This window comes from Melanerpes formicivorus, unplaced genomic scaffold, assembly GCF_026170545.1.
Source record: "Melanerpes formicivorus ecotype bairdi unplaced genomic scaffold, bMelFor1.0.p_v2 SCAF_14, whole genome shotgun sequence".
Lineage (NCBI taxonomy): Eukaryota > Metazoa > Chordata > Aves > Piciformes > Picidae > Melanerpes > Melanerpes formicivorus.
The window spans coordinates 952,455-971,890 of record NW_027142366.1 but is presented as its reverse complement, the minus strand read 5'-3'; the positions used below and the strand labels follow the sequence as shown (position 1 = coordinate 971,890).

The following is a 19,436-nucleotide window of genomic DNA, read 5'->3' as shown; positions in this document are numbered from 1 at the left end:
AGTGCTGTGGAAGCACAGAAAGCTCTTCCAATTACTGTGATTTCATTTTGGTTTTCACCTTCAGCCATCTTCTGCAGCATGGAGACACAGCAAAGCCTTTAGAATGACTCTGAATTCATCCTAGGGGTGCCCATAGCCCACCCCTCTCTGCAGGGCTGGGATCAGTGAGGGGTCTGCAGACACAGCTTGAGGCACCAGGCTGCCTTCACTCAGCTTCCTTGGCTGCTGCAGCAGGCTTTGAGTTCTTTCCCTTTTTCTCTTTCTTTTTGTTCCTTTTTGCTTTTAAGAATTAATTTTGGGCTGAAAAAGTCTCAAAGAGGGCTTTGTTCCTCTTTGACTCTCACCCCAGGGAGAGGGGGAAAGTTGAAAAGGGGAGGAAAAAAAGGAAAAAAAAAAGGAAAGGGGAAAAAAAGGAAAGGGGGAAAAAAGGAAAGGGGGGAAAACAGGAAAGGGGGAAAACAGGAAAGGGGGAAAACAGGAAAGGGGGAAAAAAGGAAAGGGGGAAAAAGGAAAGGGGGAAAAAAGGAAAGGGGGAAAAAAGGAAAGGGGGAAAAAAGGAAAGGGGGAAAAAAGGAAAGGGGGAAAAAAGGAAAGGGGAAAAAAGGAAAGGGGGAAAAAAAAGGAAAGGGGAAAAAAGGAAAAAAAAAAGAAAGGGAAAAATAAAGGAAAAAAGGAGAGGGAAAAAGAAAGTAAAATAGGAAAGGAAAAAAAAGGAAAAAAAAAGGAAAGGGAAAAAAGGAAAGGGGGAAAAAAGAGAGGGGATAAAAAGAGGAAAAAAAGGAAATGAAAGAAAAGGAAGGTGAAAAAAGGAAAGGAAAAAAAAAAGAAAGAAAAAAGAGAAAAAAAAAAGAAAGGAAAAAAGGAAAAAAGAAAGGAAAAAAGGAAAAAAGAAAGAGAAAAAAAAAGAAAAAAGAAAATAAAAAGAAAAAAAAAAGAAAAAAAAATGAAAGAAAAAAAGAAAACAAAAGGGGAAAAAAAAGGAAAGAAAAAGGAAAAAGCAAAAAAAAAAACCCCCCATGGAAAATCTGACATCTGCATTGTGGAGAAAACTCAGTGGCTAGGGAGGAATATAATTACCCCCACTCCTGAGGCTGTTTTTGTGTGGCAGTGACTCACGGCAGCTCAGGGCTGCGATGACATTTGAATTACTTAGGCTTTTTGGGGTTGTTTTTGAGTTTCTCCCCTTCTTTTTCCCTCCTGAATCACCCAAGTGCAGCAGCCTGGAAGGGGCACAGCTGGGCTGGAAGATCTGCCTGGGATGAAAAGGAAGGGTTTGATGTGTGCAGCAGGGATGTGCAGAGCTGGATCACAGGATGGGTTGGGTGGGAAGGGACCTTGAAGACCATCCAGCTCCAAGCCCCTGCCATGGGCAGGGACACCTCACACCACAGCAGGCTGCTCACAGCCACCTCCAGCCTGGCTGCAAACACCTCCAGGCAGGAGGCTTCCACCACCTCCCTGGGCAGCCTGGGCCAGGCTCTCACCATCCTCCTGGGGAACAACTTCTTCCTCACAGCCAATCTCAATCAAACCATTTGTAGTCTTGCTCCATCCCCCCCAGTCTTACCACTCCCTGACACCCTCAGAGTCCCTCCCCTGCCCCATTTTCCCTTTTTCCCCTCAAACCCACAGCACCTGAGCTCTGTTGCGGTCTCCTCCCACCCCAGGTGTGGCCACTTGGCCCTCCCCACCCACTCCCCTATTTAATCCCCCCCAGGAAGGGCAGCAGCCCTAAGCTGAGCCCCTCGGGGCTGAGGATCCTCCTCTCCTCCCCGGTGAGTGCCCACAGCGCGCACTGGGTGTGGGTGGTGGTGACTACAAAGGCCGGGGGGCCTGCTGGCCCCCCGGTTGTTAGGGCCAACATTGATGACTCCCCCAATCCCCTCCACGGGTGCTGGTTGAGGAGGGGCTCCTCTGCTGGGGCTCCTCTTCTCTGGGCGCTGTCTTGGCTGGTGAGGGTCTTGCTCCTGGCTCTGGGCTGGGTGCAGGAGTGGTGGTGGTGGAGCAGGAGCTGTTCAGGCAGAGGATGTGATGCTGATTACACTGCAGTGACCTGGAGGCCTCTGGAGTCTGCTCTGATCAATAAATCTCTGCTTTGGGGCCTCCTTCACAGACCAGTGTAGCTTGGGTCCTTCACACCAGCATCAGTCTTCATTTTGCTGTTTCATTAAGTCTGTTTTCATTTCAGCCCATGGGTGTCCCCTCCTTTCCCCCTCCTCAGCTGGGGAGGAGGTGTCAGGCAGCTGCTGGAGTGTAGCCCTGAATATGGGCTAAAGGTAGGCAGAATAAACCAAACCAGGTTGGAAGAGACCTTCAGGATCATCGTGTCCAACCCATCAACCAATCCAACCCACCCAAACAGCTAACCCATGGCACCAAGCACCCCAGCAAGTCTCCTCCTGAACACCTCCAGGGATGGGGACTCCACCACCTCCCCGGGCAGCCCATCCCAATGGGCAATCACTCTCTCTGTGTAGAACTTCTTCCTAACATCCAACCTGAACCTCCCCTGGCGCAGCCTGAGGCTGTGTCCTCTTGTTCTGGTACTGGCTGCCTGGGAGAAGAGACCAACCCCCACCTGGCTACAACCTCCCTTCAGGTAGTTGCAGAGAGCAATAAAGTCACCCCTGAGTTTCCTCCTCTCCAGGCTAAGCAGCCCCAGCTCCCTCAGCCTCTCCTCACAGGGCTGTGTTCCAAGCCCCTCACCAACTTTGTTGCTCTTCTCTGGACTTGTTCCAGCAGCTCAACCTCCTTCCTAACCTGAGGGGCCCAGAACTGGACACAGGACTTGAGGTGTGGCCTAACCAGTGCAGTGTACAGGGGCAGAATGACCTCCCTGCTCCTGCTGGCCACACTGTTCCTGATGCAGGCCAGGATGCCATTGGCCCTCTTGGCTGCCTGGGCACACTGCAGGCTCATGTTCAGCCTACCATTGACCAGCACCCCCAGGTCCCTCTCTGCCTGGCTGCTCTCCAGCCACTCTGCCCCCAGCCTGTAGCACTGCCTGGGGTTGTTGTGGCCAATGTGCAGCACCTGGCACTTGGATGTGTTCAATCTCCTGCCCTTGGCCTCTGCCCATCTGTCCAGCCTGTCCAGGTCCCTCTGCAGAGCCTCTCTACCCTCCAGCAGATCAACTCCTGCCCCCAGCTTGGTGTCATCAGTAAATTTACTGATGATGGACTCAATGCCCTCATCCAGATCATCAATAAAGATGTTAAAGAGCACAGGGCCCAGCACTGCTCCCTGGGGCACACCACTGGTGACTGGCTGCCAGCTGGCTGTGGCACCATTCACCACCACTCTCTGGGCTCAGCCTCCAGCCAGTTCCTAACCCAATGCAGTGTGCTCCCGTCCAAGCCAGGGGCTGACAGCTTGGCCTGGAGTTTGCTATGGGGGACGGTGTCAAAGGCCTTGCTGAGGTCCAGGTAGACTACATCCACAGCCTGCCCCACATCCACCAGGCAGTCACCTGATGGTAGAAGGAGATCAGGTTGGTCAGGCAGGACCTGCCCTTCCTAACTCCATGCTTGGCAGACACCAAGAGGGAAAGCCAACCTCCTTTGCCATGCTGTAAGACACGTTGGGGCTCCAAATAGGCAGCACAGAGCAGAGTGGTGCAGCTTGGTGCGTGGTTTTAACATGGGGGACACCCAGTCTGCTGTCTCAGATGCTGGTTAGGCAGAAGTCTGTCTTGGAAAGGGATCCAAGCCAGAGTTGTGTGTACCCAAATACCAAGGGGAGCAACCTGACCCAGTGTGAGGCCTCCCTGCTTTCTGACTGGTCCCATCCAGGCTGATGAGTTGTCAGTGTTTGATGCTTGCCCATGGTGCTAAACTTCATTAGCTTTTTAAGGGAGCTGCCCCTGAATGCTGAGAGTCCAGGAGCAGGGATACAGCTTGGGCAGGAGTGCTCACTCTGATCTCTGACCTCCTCACAGGTAATCCCTTGAGGGCAGAGGAGCTGGCACAAATGGCACTTGTGTGCCTCTCAGCAAAGCAAAACAAGGGGCTGGAGTCCACCTTTAGCAAGCCTGCAGATGGCACCAAGCTGGGGGCAAGTGTCAGTCTGACAGGCTGGGCAGAGCCCGATGGCATGGGGATTGACAAGTGCTGGGGGAGCTGAGGTTGTTCAGCCTGGAGAAGGGAAGCTCATGGGAAACCTTCTTCCTCTCTCCAGCACTGAAAGGAGGTTGGAGCCATTTGGGAGCTGGTTTCTTCTCCCAAGGAACAAGCAATGGGACAGGAGGAAATGGCCTCAGGTTGCACCAGGGGAGGGTTAGGCTGGACAGCAGGAAAAATTTCTTTGCCTTTTACCTCTCTACAGAGCTGTGGCTTGCTCCAAAGAAGAGCAACCAAGCTGGGGAAGGGTCTGGAGAACAGGGCTGGGCAGGAGCAGCTGAGGGGGCTGGGGGTGTTCAGTGTGGAGAAGAGGAGGCTGAGGGAGACCTTCTGGCTCTCTACAACTCTGTGGAAGGAAGCTGGAGCCAGAGAGCAAGGAAGATGACAAGGGGAATGGCCTCAAGTTGCACCAGGGGAGGATTAGGTTGGGCATGAGGAACAATTTCTTCCCCAGAAGAGTTCTCAGGCACTGGCCCAGGCTGCCCAGGGGTGCAGTCCCCATCCCTGGAGGGAGTTTCAAAGCTGTGTAGATGTGGTGCTGAGGGCCATGGCTTGGTGGTGCCCTGGCAGTGCTGGGGTAAGGCTTGGGCTGGATGATGTTGGAGATCTTTGCCAAGCTGAATGATTCTGTGCCTGAGCTCGGGAAGCTCTTTCTGTGTGAGGCTGAGCAGGCTGCTGGGTGGGAAGCGCAGGGGCGAGGGTGGCAGAGTGGCTCCCTGATTGAAACCAGGCTCTGGATGCAGCACCAGTGAAGTAACACATGAAGGAAAAAGCAAGCAAGAAGAAGGCCCAGATGCAATTTTGCTTCCCCTGTGAGAAACGTTGGGGAATTTAATGCACTTCAATGGTGAGAGCCTGGGAGCCCGGAGGTTGGGATTTTCACAGTCCAGGCAGGTGCTGCATCTCCATCCTTTCCCCTTTGCTCCTCAGCCGTGCCCTGGAGGGAGCAGGCTTGCTAGGGGAGAAGGTATTGAGCACATATTTCATCCTGGATGCTAATTCAATCCAGGGGGAATGCTTTCTGGCTCTCCTGCGGACAGGGTCGAGGGCAGAGCTCTGAGCGTGCAGAGGGGCCTGGAGCCACAGCCCTGCTGTAAATTACTGTGACAAAAGATCTCAGCTTTCCACTTCCCCAGGCCAGCCTCTCCTGTTGCTGCAAGGGGCTTGTCTGCAATGGTCTGGCTGCCACCAGCTCAGCCAGAAGTCCTCCACCCACCCCCACCTTGCTCTTTGGAGCCACCATCCCCTCAGTGTGAATTTAATCACTCTAGGTAGGGCTGGATCCAGGGCCGGGGCAGGGAGGTGAAAGGGCAGTTGCTGGTTCACTTAGCCACCTGTTTCCTTCCCTGCAGCTTCCATTTGCACTGCTGAATACCTTTCCCTTCTGAGATGCAGGGCTTTGAAGGTCTCTTCACCCACCCCCCACCTGCAAACGGAGCAGGACTTCCTGGGGGGTTTCATCTGGATGCTTGGCTTTCATGGGGCTGCTTGGGGCTTCCTGGGCTGCCTGTTTTGGTTGGGTGGGGTTTATTTTCCTGGGGTGCTGCTTGCTTTCTTGGGGCCCTTGTCTTTTTCCAGGGGTCCTTGGTCTTTCCTGGGTGCTTCCTTGTTTGTTTGTTTGTTCTGGGGTCTTTTTTCTTCCCCCAGGTGTCCCTTGGTTTGTTCCCTGGGTCCTTGTTTTTCCCTGGGGTGCTTGTTTCTCAACCGGGATGCTTAGGTTTACTTTCCCCAGGGTGTTTGTATTTTCCCCAGGGATCCTTCTTTGGTTTTGGGCTTTTGTTTGTTTGTTTGCCTTTGTCCTGGGCTGCCTGCTGTTTTTCTTGGGGGCTTTGGGGGGTTTTATTGTCATTGTCTGCCTGTTATTCCCCTGGGGTGCTTGGTTTTCCCCTGGGGTGCTTGTCTGTGTTTTTCCCCTGGGGTGCTTAGCACATGAGGATGCATTGCCCTTTATTATTAGGAAATCATCTTTAAAAGCCATTTCCCTGCCCCTTCCCCCCCCCCCCCCAGCAAGCACACTTTGTTGCTTTTAGGTCATGAGCATTAAAAAGCAAAGGAAGAAAAGGGTAAAAATGCAAAGTGTTTTCCCAGCTCCCTCCCTCCTGCCCAGGACTCTCCAGTCCTGATGTCAAAACAAAAGTGCAAGTCAATTCTGGAATGCAGGAAAAGAGAAACAGGTTGGGCTCTGAGCTGCTTGTAGCTCATCTTGTCCCAGGTGACTGCCACCATGCCACAACATCAGGAGCTTTGTGCCAGCCCCAGGCATAAGGCTCATGGTTAGGGGCATGGTTTGGTGTTGACCCTTCAGTGCTGGGTCAGAGCTTGGCCTGGGTGAGCTTGGAGGCCTCTTCCAAGCAGATGTTTGCTGTGATGCTCTATCTAAATGACAGTGGAGGAGCAGAAGCCCTGTGCTGCAGGCCTGGGAGCTTCTGGCTGGTGGTGAGGTCTTCAGGGAAGATGCAGATGTGGTGCTGAAGGACATGGCTTAGTGATGGCTTCATGGTTGGACTCACCTGGAGTCCTGCAACCAGCTCTGGAGCCCTCCGCACAGGAAGGATCTGCCTGGTCCAGGGCTCCAGCACCCTCACAGGAACACTTTAGGGAGATCCCCTCTCAGTGCTCCCTGATTGAACAGCTCTCAGCCTCTCCTTGTAAGAAAGACATCTTCTCATTGCTAATCAGTGTCTACAGGGAGGGGCACAAGAGGCTGGGGGCAGACTCTTCTCACTGTGCCCAGCAACAGGAGAAGGGGCAAGGGGCATGGACTGGAACCCAGGAGGTTCCACCTGAGCAAGAGGAGGAACTTCTTTTGTTGTGAGGATCCTCCCTTTCCTCTCTCCCTCCTTCTGTCCTCCTGTGCTTGGACCAGGTACCAGTGCTCAGATTAAGTTTGCACCTCCAGGAGAGGACTTCCAAACATGCCAATAATTAGTGCAGAGTGTGTAGAACCAGCTCCTGTCCAAGCAAGGAGCTGTAAGGTCTGTAGGAGCTCATCCTGAATGTGTCCATGCCCAGGATCTGCTTTGCTCAGTCACCAGGGCTGGCTCTCTTTTCATGGTCCTCCTCTGATGAGCTGCAGCTACAGACTGCAGCTTTTCCTGCTCTCTTGCCCCTTGGCCCAACTTCATTTGGAAACTGGAAGTCTCACGTGGCAGTGTGGGAGTGGAAGTGGACTCCAAGACAGCAGCAGGGTGAAGACAACTTGAAGCACCCCCAAATGATGAGAGTGGGAGTTCTCTGTGCTGAAAAACAGCTCTGATGTGCAGAGCTTGGAGTGACTTTCCTGTTTGAAGGCTTCATAGTAAACAGAATGTGATTAACTGCCTTTGGTGAGTCACTGCAGGCAGGAGTTTGGATTGCCAAGCCTGGTGTTTTTCTGTCACAGGCTCATTTTAATTATCCCTGCTGAATAATAGAGCTTGATAAGAGGCTGGGCAAGGCAGGAGGGAAGGTCATCAAGATAGCTCTGTCCTGTTTTAGTACTCCAGCATTCTTGCACAGAGCCTTTCTCAGTGTCCATCCTGCCTCTGACAGGGCTGTGGCACATCCTGGGAGATGCTATCAGCACATCCTGTAACGTTAGAAAAGCTTCCAGGGGCAGAGCCAGGCTGGGGATGAGTTGGGAGGGGTGGTGAAGCTGGGGCTGTTGACAGCCAGTCTGTCTTGTCCCTGCCTGCCCTGCTCCAGCCCTTGTGGAGTGATGGGCTCTGATGACTGACTTGCTGGGGAGTAAAACCAGAGAGCAGCCACAGGTGCCCCCCACCCTGCTTCCCCACCCCACAAGGCTTCTGTGGTAGCACTCTGCATCTGTTGTGCCTGGCTCTGTGCCTGGATGGAGTTGGGTTGGTCCAACCCCTGCCCCAGCACTGCCAGGTCCCCACTAAACCATGGCCCTCAGGACTGCATCTCCACATCTTTAAAACCCCTCCAGGGATGGGGACTGCAGCACTGCCCTGGGCAGCCTGGGCCAGGCCTGGACAACCCTTTGGGGAAAGCAATTGCTCCTCATGTCCAACCTAAACTTCCCCTGATGCAGCTCCAGGCCATTTCCTCTTGTCCTATGCTTCTTCCTTGGAGGAAGAGAGCAACCCCAGCTGGCTCCAACCTCCTTTCAGGAGGGAGTTGTAGAGAGGCAGAAGGTCTCCCCTCAGCTTCCTCTTTCCCGTGCTGAGCAATCCCAGTTCCCTCAGCTGCTTCTCACCTGCCTTCTTCTCCAAGAGTGGTCACCAGCTTGGTTGTGCTTCTCTGGACCTGCTTGAGCTCAGCAGTGTGCCTGAGAGCTGCTCCAATCCACGCTGTAAGCAGCCCTGGTGCAGGCTGTGGGGCTCACCCCTTTCCTCTGCCCGAGCCCAGGACCAGCCCTGGTGCAAGGCTCAGCCCAGGCACGGTGCCTGCTGCCTGTTAGCTCACCTGTCCCAGGACCTTGGAGCTGCCTTTGTGCATCCTTGGTGGCTTAAGGGAAGTCCACACTGGGTTAAGCCCAAGGTCCAAGCAGTGCCTTATGTTGGCTGGGGGTCTGGGAGGCCTGGACAGGCTTTAGGGGTCTTTGACTGGACTCTTCCTTGAGCCCCAAACCTGCTCAGCTGTGTTTAATGCTGGAAGTGGAGAGCTTCATTTTATTATTTATTTATATTTTTATTGGGTTTTTATATTTTTAATCTTTTCATTACATACTTTTTATTTTTTGTATATTTTTCAAGTATTTTTGAGATGTTCCCTTGTAGCAGTCTGGGTGAAGCCCCTAGAGCAGGGTGTGCCGTGGTGCTGGGGTCTCCTCCCCCCCCGAGCTCCCAGATGTTGGCACTGGAAGCTCCCTGCCTTCCCCCAGCCCTTTCCTGCCGCATCTGTGGGGAAGGTTGGGGATGGATGGTCCCGGTGGGGGCTCAGGGATCCTCCCTGCCTTTTCCTACGGAGGGGCAGTGTCCGAGGCAGGTGAATAGCCCCTGATTGTACGCAGAGGATGGAGCCGGCTCAGCCTTTTGACCAGTGAAGCCTTCCTGGGTCGGGATCCTGCGATCCTAATCTGCCTCCTCTCGCCGCACATCAAAGCCGCAGCCGCACGGCTCGGGGCCGGCGCAGCTCCCTCGCAGCGCTTCCTGCAGCAGGCTCTTCCCTGCCCAGGTGGCTGTCCTGCCGTGGACGACTGATTCCTTTCTACTCCTCACCTCTGAGGCGAAGAAACTTAATCCCAGTATCGCTGCCAGCCCCGGAGTGGAGCTGCCGGTTTGGAAACCTCAGCCCCTTGTTGTCGCCCTGAAACACCAACCCGCGGCAGCCTTCCGCTGCCTGCTGCTCTGGCTGCCAGCCCCTACCCTGAGGTGGAGCAGACCTGTCATTAGGGCATTCATCTGGGGGCAGATCTGTCAGCTTCCTTCCCCTTCTCCTCTTTTGTTTCTCTAATTACTTTGATTGCATCTCTGTAGCCAGCCGAGGGGCTGGGGAGGCAGTGGGGTCCTCACCCCAGCCTGTCCCTGGCTCCTGCTCTCTGTAGGCTTTGGGAGAGGGAGGCAGCTGGGTTTGGATTTCCAAGTGGCAGCTGCTGCTGTCCTTAGGTCTGCAGGGAACTTCTCAGTCTGCTTTGCAGAGATGTCCCAGTGGCAGAGTCTGATTTTCAGGCTTTCCCTGCTGCTGCTTGGTGCTCTGCAGCTCCCTGCCAGTGATGCTGGTAGCCCAGACTGGGGGCACTGAGCTGCAAAGCCCAGAGTGGGAGTAAAGCCTCTTCCAGCACACTTCAAGGGCTGGGCCGCATCCCACAAGGAGTTTGTGTCCAATTTTCAGTAAACACAAGGAAGAAATTCATTCCAGTGGGGCTGGGGAGGCACTGGAGCAGGCTGTCCAAGGGGGCTGTGGGTGTCCCTTCCCTGGAGGTGCTCAGGGCCAGGCTGGATGAGGCCTTGAGAGCCTGGGCTGGTGGCAGGTGTCCCTGCCCATGGCTGGGGCTGGAGCTGGATGAGCTTTAAGCTCCCTTCCAACCCAACCCATCCTATGAGTCCCCAGACTCTGTGTCCAGCCTTCAGTAGCCAGGCAGTGGAAGGAGTCCTGGTGGGGCTGTGCTGTGCTCCCCGGGGGGCAATGACTGCACCTGGGGTACAGATGTGCTGTGGGGCTCTCCTGGGGTCATTCCAGCCTCTGCAATCCCTTGCTGTGACAGATTCTCCCTGTAGTTTAACCAGGGTGTTTGGCATCCTGAGGAGAGACCTTGACATGAACTATTTGTGACAGCATTTCTTGTCTCTTGTTTGTTGTTGTCCCCCCCAGGGGCTGATTAAAATCCGAGGGGATCCTTGCTGGAGAGACTTAACTTGCATGGATTATCACTATGAGGTGAGTGATCTGCACTTCCAAACTCATTTCTCTTGTCTGCTTTACCTTGCTAGAGGAGTTTTCCCTCCTGCCAGGCAGCTCTCCCTGCTTGCTTCCTTTATCATGGCCCCTTTGTCTCTGGCAGCACAGCCAGTGTCCAAGGGCCAGCTTGGTGATGCTGGTTTCCCCCCACACACACTTCCAAAAGCCAAATTTCTCTCCTCCCTTCCCCATCACAGCCTGGTTCAGGAGCAAACCTGAGCCCCACTGAGAAAAACCCCTCTGTAAACTTAGTCTGGAGAAGAAACTGAGGTGCTGGAGCAGGTCCAGAGAAGGGCAGTGAAGCTGAGGGGGGGTCTAGAGCACAAATCTTGAGGAGGAGCTGGGGCTGCTCAGCCTGGAGGAGAGGAGGCTGAGGGGAGACCACCTGGCTCTCTACAGCTCCCTGAAAGGAGGTTGGAGGGAGGTGGGAGTTGGTCTCTTCTAACAAGCAACAAATAACAGTGTGATAGGAAATGGTTTCAGGTTGCACCAGGGGAGGTTTAGATGGGGCATGAGGAACCATTTCTGCACTGAAGAAGTGGTCAGGGCCTGGCACAGGCTGCCCAGGGCAGTGCTGCAGTCACCATCCCTGCAGATGTTGCAGAAACCTGTGGCCATGGTACCTCAGGACGTGGCTGCTGGGCATGGGGTGCTGGGCTGGTGGTTGGGACTTGACCTCAGAGGTGTTCTGTAGAGCACAGAAGGTTTCACTGGAGCTTAAGGGGAAAATTCTTTACTTTGAGGCTGCTGGAGCCTGGAGCAGGCTGCCCAGAGAAGTTGTGGAGTCTCCTGCTCTGGAGAGATCCCAGCCCCAGCTGGGTGTTGTGCCCCTGGGCAAGCTGCTGTGGGTGCCCTGCTGGAGCTGGACTGGCTGACCCCCAGAGGTCCTTTCCAGCCCAGCCCTGCTGGGATTCTGTGGATTACTTGTGATGGGCCAGGCCTGCTGAGCTGTGGGAGCAGGGCTGCTCCTGCAGCACTGCACCAGGAGAGCTGCTCTTGGGTGCTGGGCACCACATTGCCACTCCTGTCCCAGGGCTGGGATTCCTCTTCCCCAGCCAGGAAGAAAAGCCATCATCAATTTCCCAGGTGCTGACACCTTTGGTTTTCCCTCCTGTGAGGGAGTTAACCGGTTGCACATTCTGAGATGGAGTTGTGCAGGTCCTGAGAGCTGCCTTTTGCCTTCCTAGCTTTAGTGCTCCCCGTTTTTGTTGCTCTAATGGGATTTCCCCCTCTGAATGGGAGCCTGACCTTGTACCGAGGGCTGCTGCTGGGTGAGCTCCTTTTGGGCCATCGATGTCCTCCTTTGTTCAGGCTGCAGAGACCCTTCAGCGCTGTCCTCCCTAATCCAAACACAAAGGCCACCGCAGGAAACTGCCTTTCGTTTTGGCCCGGGCCTGGGGGGGGCTCAGCACCGAGTGCTGCCAGGAGCCAGGCTGAGGAAACCCAGCGCCAAGGCAGCCCCCCGGCAGCCCCCCAGCGGCTCTGCTGCTGGCCTCAGCCCACAACACTCAGCCTGCACAATCCCAACTCTTTCAAATCAAACCCAGGATCAGTTCTGCAGCCCAGAAGGCTAATTAAGACCATTCCAGTTGTATCCATAATGTGGGATCCTCAGCCTGGGCAAATCAATCTGGGGCAGGGGCAGGGGGGTGCAGAGCACGTGATCAATATCAGTTATTTTAATCCACACAAAAGAAACTTCAATAAAAGGGGGGGAAAATGAGAGAGGCCAAAGTTTGTCTAGCAGACAAAGGACTGCAATTCACCTGCTGGCTTCAACCAGCCGGGGGGAGGAGGAAGAGAGTGGAGCTGGGAGATACCTCCAGGAGGGAAGGAGGGAGCTGGGAATCTGCTGGTAATTAGGATGATCAGAGTGGGTGTTGGACCAGCTCCTAGCTGGACTGGGGCCAAGCAGAGTCTGCTGTGATGTATGTTGGCCACCCCAGCTCTCCTGTCCCAGCCCTGAGCTGCAGTCCAAAACCTCCATGGGCTGCCCTGCCAAGAGAGCTGCTGCAGACACATGGCCTCCATCTCCTGCCTGGTGAGCACCTCCTGCACTATTTATTTGTAGTAGAGGCAGCAGCAGCTCTGCTTTTGTCAGGAGCCCTGTCTGGAGCACTCAGATGTTGTTATGGCTTGGCTAATTAAACAGAGCAGAGGGGCTTTCCCCTTCCTTTCTACTGTGCAGGGTCTCAGTCCCAGCCTGTGTGGAGATCCTGCTCCTCAACTGAGGAGCCTCTGTTCTTAGGGGCTGTGTGAGCTGGAGAGGGGAATGGCAGAGCTCATGGTTTGCACAGAGAAGGTATTTTCCAAGCAGCTTAACTCAGCCCTGATCCCTGAGGGAGTAGATGGGCTCCATTACGTGTGGAAGAGAGAGGCAGATGCTGATGGAGATGGGGAGGCTTTGCCACACCACCCTCTGCAGCCTGGCACATGGAAACTATCTGGGGGCTGGGGTGAGGGGTGGGGATAGAACCACTCAGTGGGTTAATCATGGCTCTGGGTGCCAGGAGTCCCAGACTCTAATCCCAGCTTGGCAGGACACCATGAACAGGGAGTTTAACCAACTCCTGCATCAGTTGCTGTGCCAACATGGCCAGAGGCCCCCGGGGAGGTTTGCACTGGGGGGGTGTGCAGGCTGGGGCTCCTCATGCCCCGGTGGCCAGGGGCAGTGGTGTCCACAGTAGCATGAGCAAGTGGAGCTCTCTGAGTGGGGACTGGCAGGGGAAGTCCTGGTCTGACATGTGCTGGGTTTGCCATCATTTCCCTGCTGGCTGTGGCCAGAGGACTTCTTTCCCCTCTTGGAAGTCCCAGTAGAAGCTTTGGGGTTTTGCTCAGTGGAACCTGTTTGTGATGCAGTTCCTGTGGAGAGAAGCTGCTTCTGGGCTGGAGGGCTGTTTGTCATCAGGGTTATGAGGCACTGATCTGCTGTGTACACAATGGTTTGCAGCTCTGCCTGTGGTGGTTTGCAGGCTGGAGCTGGAGCTCTGCCTCCAGCGGGGCGCGTGGCGCACACCCCACGGCCTCCAGCGGCATCCCAGGCTCCCTCCCCGTGTGAGCCCTGCCTGCCCTGCCTCCTCCACAGCTCCTCCTTCATCTAGAGTGTGGCAGCCCCCTGCACAGCCAGGCTGCCGTGAGCACCAGGGCAAAAGTCTGCTGGGGAAGGTTTCCTGCCCCCTGAGGCCTTGTTTGGAGCAGGATGTTGCCCAGGCAGGGGCTGCAGGAGCTTCCTCAGCACCGCTGGTGGGTGCCAGCTCTGAGAGCCATGCATGCCATGGGGGAGCAGCAGCTCCTTCCCCAGGGGCCTCTTAGCACTGCCCCTTGTGCCAAGCTGTATCTGGCCCAAGCTTTGCTGGTTCTGGGTGTGCTGCTTACCTGCCATGAGCACAGTGTCCTAGTGGGCTCCACACGGAGAAAATCCTCTCCTGCAAGACTCAGGCTCCTCAGCAAGCCTGCAGCTCTCTGTCCCCTAGCCTGCAGGGCTCCTTGTGAGCAGATGCCTTGGCTTGGGGCAGCTCTGAGTACAGATAAGTAATTCAGTGGAGCTGTGAGCTTGGCTGCTGCTGGTGGTCTTGGCAGAGCAGTTGGGCAGATACCTTAATGCTCTGGAGATGGGCACAGTCCTACATGGTCACATCCAGAGTGTCTCCCCCTGGGCCACTGCAGAAGTCATAGACATAGGATGGCTTGGGCTGGAAGGGACCTTCAGGATCATCTCCCCTGCCATGGCTGCTCAAAGCCTCCTCACCTTAAACACTTCCAGGCTTGAGGAGTCCACAACTTCTGTTCCAGGGTCTCACTGGAGGATCTCTCACCACCCTTACAGTAAAGAACTTCTTCCTAGTGCCCAATCTAAATCTCTCCTGCTCTGGTCTCACACCATTCCCCCTCTTCCTATCACCACAGGCCCTTACCAAAAGTCCCTCTCCAGCTCTCCTGCAGCCCCCTTCAGGTCCTGGCTGCTCTGAGGTCTCCCTGGAGCCTTCTCTTCTCCAGGCTGAACAGCCCCAGCTCTCAGGCTGTCCTTGTAGGGGAGGTGCTCCAGCCCTGAGGGCTGCCATCCACTGATGCATTTTAATCATGCCTGCCAGAGCATTGTTGCTTTTTAATTACAGACAGAGATCTTGTAAAATTCAGCCACCAACTGGTAGGAACAGCTGCTGAGGCAGCTGCTGGGGCAGGAGAGTGTGAGGGGGAGAGTGCTGCTGGGCAGCCTCCTGCCTGCCAGCTTTGCACCCAGGCTGCACAGGAGCTGCTGAGCACATCCAGAGTCCCTCCTGTCCTGATGGCCTGCCCTCAGAGTGTGGTGTGAGCCCTGCCATGGGCCATGCCAGAGGCTGGTGGCCTTCCTGCTCGGTGCTGAACACCTTCCATTGGTGTCTTTAATTGTAATAACTTCTTGAAGTGGTGTTCTGGAGGGAGTGTTTTGAGCAGCTCTGTGAGGAGCAGAGGCTGAGAGCCCTGGGGCTGAGAGCCCGCAGCAGAGCAGCCCCAGAGGGGAGCTCAGCAATGCTCAGCAAGAGCTAAAGGCTGGGGGGCAAGAGGCTGGGGCCAGGCTCTGCTCAGCGGTGCCCAGGGACAGCACAAGGGGCAGGGGGCACAAAGTGGAGCCCAGGAGGTTCCATCTGAGCAGGAGGAGAAACTTCTTTGGTGTGAGGCTGCTGGAGGCCTGGAGCAGGCTGCCAGAGAGGTTGTGGAGTCTCCTCTGGAGAGCTTCCAACCCCCCCTGGGCATTGTGCCCCTGGGCAAGCTGCTGGGGGTGCCCTGCTGGAGCAGGGCTTGGATGGGTGATCCCCAGAGGTCCCTTCCAGCCCCACCAGGCTGGGGCTCTGTGGGAGCCTTTTACCCAAGAGTTTCTCAGGGGCTTGCATCCCTTGCTGCAGAAGGCCAGGCTGAGGCAGACTCACTACTGACACAAAGATGATGCAGCTGCATAAAGGGAGACAAAAACTGCTTCCAAAGCAACAAAAATCTTGTCAGGGCTGGAAGCAGACTCAGGATTTGCTTCCCTGCTGTGGACTTCTCCGTGGGTGCTGGGGGGGGGTTGGTTGCCACAAAGCAGGGAAGCCTGAAGGACTTTGCTGAAGCAGCCCCCAGTGACTCCCCCAGGCCCGGTGGGGTTCTGAAGCTGTCAGTGCAGCTGGGCACAGCTTTGTTCTTCACATAAGGCTCTGCACAGCCCCAAAGGTCACTTCTGGTTCCTACAAATTGTCACTAATTACTCTGGCACTGCTCCCCTCAAAGGGAGGCTGTCAGTCAGGGCTCCAGCTCCTGGCCTGCAGCACCTCTCCTGTTCCTGGAGGAGCTCTGAGCAGCACAATGTCTTTTGTAGCTAATTAGGGGCTTGCTGACTGATAGCTGTGCTGATAAGGGTGAGAAGGAAGCTCCAACTGCTCTTTAACTGCCCCTTGATGTCTTGTCTCCCTTCTCTCTGCTGGATGAGACCTTGTTAGAGTGTTCATCTACCTCTTCCAACCTGTGTGACAGAAGTAAAGGACATCCAGGACCTCGGTGTGCTCAGTCAGCCCATGTCCTGCTGTCCCAGTCCCTGCTGTCCCAGGATGGGCTCTGTTCCAACAGTTTTCCCTGCTGGAAGCAAAACTGTTCCAAATGCTGTCAGCTTGGCAGAGGCTGCCCAGAGGGGTGGTGGAGTCACCCCCACATGAGGTGGCCAAGGCAAGCATGGCAATGGTGCTTCAGGGCTTGGTTAATGGCCACGGTGGTGTTGGGCTGGTGGCTGGACTGGATGATCTCAGAGGTCTTTTCCAGCTGGAACAGCTCTGTGATCCTGTGAAGTGTGTAAGGGTGCAGATCCTTACAGGCCCAGCCCTCAGCTTCAGGGTGCTGGAGCCCTGGGGCAGCTGCCCAGAGAGGTGGGGGAGGCTCCCCTGCAGACATTCCAAACCCACCAGGAGGTGTTCCTGGGTGACCTTCTCTAGGTGAAGCTGCACAGGGCTTGGTCTCAATGACCTTCAGAGGTCTCTTCCAAGCCCAACCATTCTGTGACTGATTCTCCCCTCCCTGCACTCTTGCCCCAGAGGAGCCAAAGGCCACAGCTGAGGAATCCTCTGCAAGGAGACACCCAGGTCCTGCCTGCCCCTTCAGACGCAGGTTGCTTGCATCTCCTGCTGGGAAAGCAAACTGCTCCTGGGGCTGAGGTGACTGCTGCCCCAGGGAAGAGCAGGATTGTCTTCAGCTCTCTGTTGCTTTGGTGGTTTCTGTCTTTCCCCATTTGACTCTGGAGAGATGACCTTGCCAGGGGCATGGTTGGCAGAGCAGTCTGTCGCTGCTCAGGGGGAGTCTGGAGCTGGGGCTTAGCTGCTTGCTTCTGCTCTCTGCTGATTTGCATGAGGTCAGTGCTGGTGCTGGAAGAAGGGCCAACTCCTGCCCTTGCCTGGGCCCAGTCAGGGCACAAGATCCATCACAGGGTAAGGGCATGAGGCAAGGATTCTGGCAGATAAACGTCCACACGACAGCAACAGCTGCTCGTGGTGTGCCTGGGGGTCGTAGCAGGCTGCTGGGAGAAGCTCTCCTTGTGAGACAGGCTGCAGATGAGTCCCAGGTGCTTGGCAGGGGAGGCAGGAGGAGACCTCTGACTGCAACCTGCCAGAGATGTTTGGTATTCCCAACTTGGAGCTCAGCTCTGTTCCAATAATAGTTTAATCCCAGAGTTCCAGCATGGGGAGCCAGGCTGGGGAAGGGTCTGGAGAGCAGGGCTGGGGAGGAGCAGCTGGGGGTGTTCAGCCTGGAGAAGAGGAGGCTGAGAGGAGGCCACCTGGCTCTCTACAACTCCCTGCAAGGGGACTGGAGCCAGGTGGGAGCTGGTTCCTTCTCCCAAGGAACAAGGGATAGGACAGGAGGAAATGGCCTCAAGCTGCAGCAGGGCAGCTTTAGGTTGGGCATTAGAAGAAACTTCTTCACTGAAAGGGTTCTCCAAGAGTGGCCCAGGCTGCCCAGGGCAGTGGTGCAGTCCCCACCCCTGGGGGGGTGTTGAAGCCATAGAGATGTGGTGCTGAGGGCCATGGTTTAGAGCCAGACTTGGCAGGGTCAGGGGATGGTTGGGCAGGAGGGTCTGAAAGGGCTTTTCCCACTGCAAAGCTGCTCCTTGTGTTCCTCCACCCCAGCTGTGCACAGCCAGGCACTCACCACTGACCTGGGCAGCCTCTGCCTCTCCCTGTGCTGGCACCAGGCAGGTGAGTGCCTCCTGCCCCTTGGCTCCCCCAGCCTCATCCCCAGCAGTATCAGACCAGCATGGAACCAGGAGAAGCTTGGTGGAAATGCTTCCCCCCAGGGAGCTGTCTCTGGGGAGCCCTTTGGGGGTCCTGGGGCAGAGGGGGCAGTGCTCCCTCCCCAGTGCTGGGCCCAGCAGCAGCAGCAGTGTCAGTCAGGGGCTGGCAGAGCCTTGGGAGGATGCCAGGAGGGTTTGCAGCAGTAACACAATTCCTCTTCCTGGCTTCTCTTCTGTTTTTCTTAAGGATTTGTTCTGAGCCTGGTGAAAGCTTCCTGCACCACGATTGGATTTCATCTCTTCCTTACACTCTCCCACTGCTCCAGACTCCCCTGCAGACCACCCAGGACCCTCAGGCCTCGCTGTGCCGCTCTTTCCCCTTCCTTTCCCCTCCACCCACCTGGGTTTTCTTTCCATCCTAATCAAGTTAATTCTTACAACCCACTTCAGCAGCTCTCCCTCCAGGCTCTGACTCTCTACCTGCCTGTTGTCCTGGCCACTGGAGAAGGTCCCCAGCAGGAATGATGCTGCCTGCTCTCCCCTCTGCCTGCCAGGGGGCTGTGGGGCAGAAGCTGCTGCTCCTGCAGCGTTCAGGAGCCAGGAGGTTTGTCTGCTTTAGAGAGAGCAGAGGCAATGCTCCCAGCTCTGCTTACACTGTGGCTTATGAGCTGCTCAGTGGTGTGCCTTAAGGAGTCTACAGAGAGTAGGTGACAAACTTCAGTGCTCTTCGGAAGAGAGAGGAGAGGGGATGGTGGGAGAAGAAAGTGTAAGAGCTTTGCAGCCTGTCCAGGTAGCAGTGCTTGGGGCCAGTTCTTGGCTTGCTGGGTCAAGAGAGTCAGGGAACTGCTGGAGAGAGGCCAGGGGAGGCTACAGAGCTGCTGAGGGGCCTGGAGCAGCTCTGGGAGGAGCAGGGGCTGAGAGCCTGCAGCAGAGCAGCCCCAGAGGGGAGCTGAGCAATGCTCAGCAAGAGCTAAAGGCTGGGGGGCAAGAGGCTGGGGCCAGGCTCTGCTCAGTGGTGCCCAGGGACAGGTCAAGGGGCACAAAGTGGAACCCAGGAGGCTCTACCTGAGCTGGAGGAGAAAGTTGTTTGGTGTGAGGCTGCTGGAGGCCTGGAGCAGGCTGCCCAGAGAGGCTGTGGGGTCTGGAGTGGTTCCACCCCCCTTGGCCATTGTGCCCCTGGGCAAGCTGCTGTGGGTGCCCTGCTGGAGCAGGGGGGTTGGAGTGGGTGATCCCCAGGGGTCCCTTCCAGGCCCCCCATGCTGGGGGCTGGGAGCAGAGCACCAGCTCTGTGCATGAATGAGTTAACAGGCAGGGCTCTGCGGCGCTGCGCTCGCCGGCGTGTGCGCCCGGCTGACCTTTCATCTCCCAGCATAAATCACTTTCCAGTCCTATTATTTGTAAGATCCTACAGGCTTGCAAGTGCACAAAAGAAGCCTTTGTCTCTTATTAATTTAATTTATAGGTTAAAGTTTCAAATCAGTGGCAAGCAGGAGCTGATTTACTGTTCACTTCAGGAATGGCTGCTCTGGAGAGCCCGGCGCGGGCTGGGGCCTGCTCCAGGCTGCGAGGTGCAATTAGCAGCTTCTCTAATTGTCTCCCATGTAATGCACTTGGCTTATCCTGCTTGGTGTGAGGGGAGAGCTCGCTGTGGATTAGCCCTTTCAGCCCCAGAAACTTCACAGATCAGTACAGCCACTGATCTGCCTCCTGTTGGCAGGGTGGCAGGAGGAATGTTTCCAGGCAGCTGG

The 19,436-nt window shown here is 55.7% G+C and overlaps 1 protein-coding gene across 4 annotated transcripts in view; it reads left to right on the top strand.

The window, feature by feature from the left end:
* LOC137445076 (lipase maturation factor 1-like) overlaps nucleotides 1-19,436 on the top strand; it is a 210,548-nt gene that overhangs the window by 66,399 nt on the left and 124,713 nt on the right. For all 4 annotated transcript variants that reach the window (XM_068146495.1, XM_068146496.1, XM_068146494.1 and 1 more), the window contains one exon: nucleotides 10,374-10,439. In XM_068146495.1, the coding sequence (XP_068002596.1) occupies nucleotides 10,374-10,439 (66 nt within the window). The remainder of the gene's footprint in view (nucleotides 1-10,373; nucleotides 10,440-19,436) is intronic.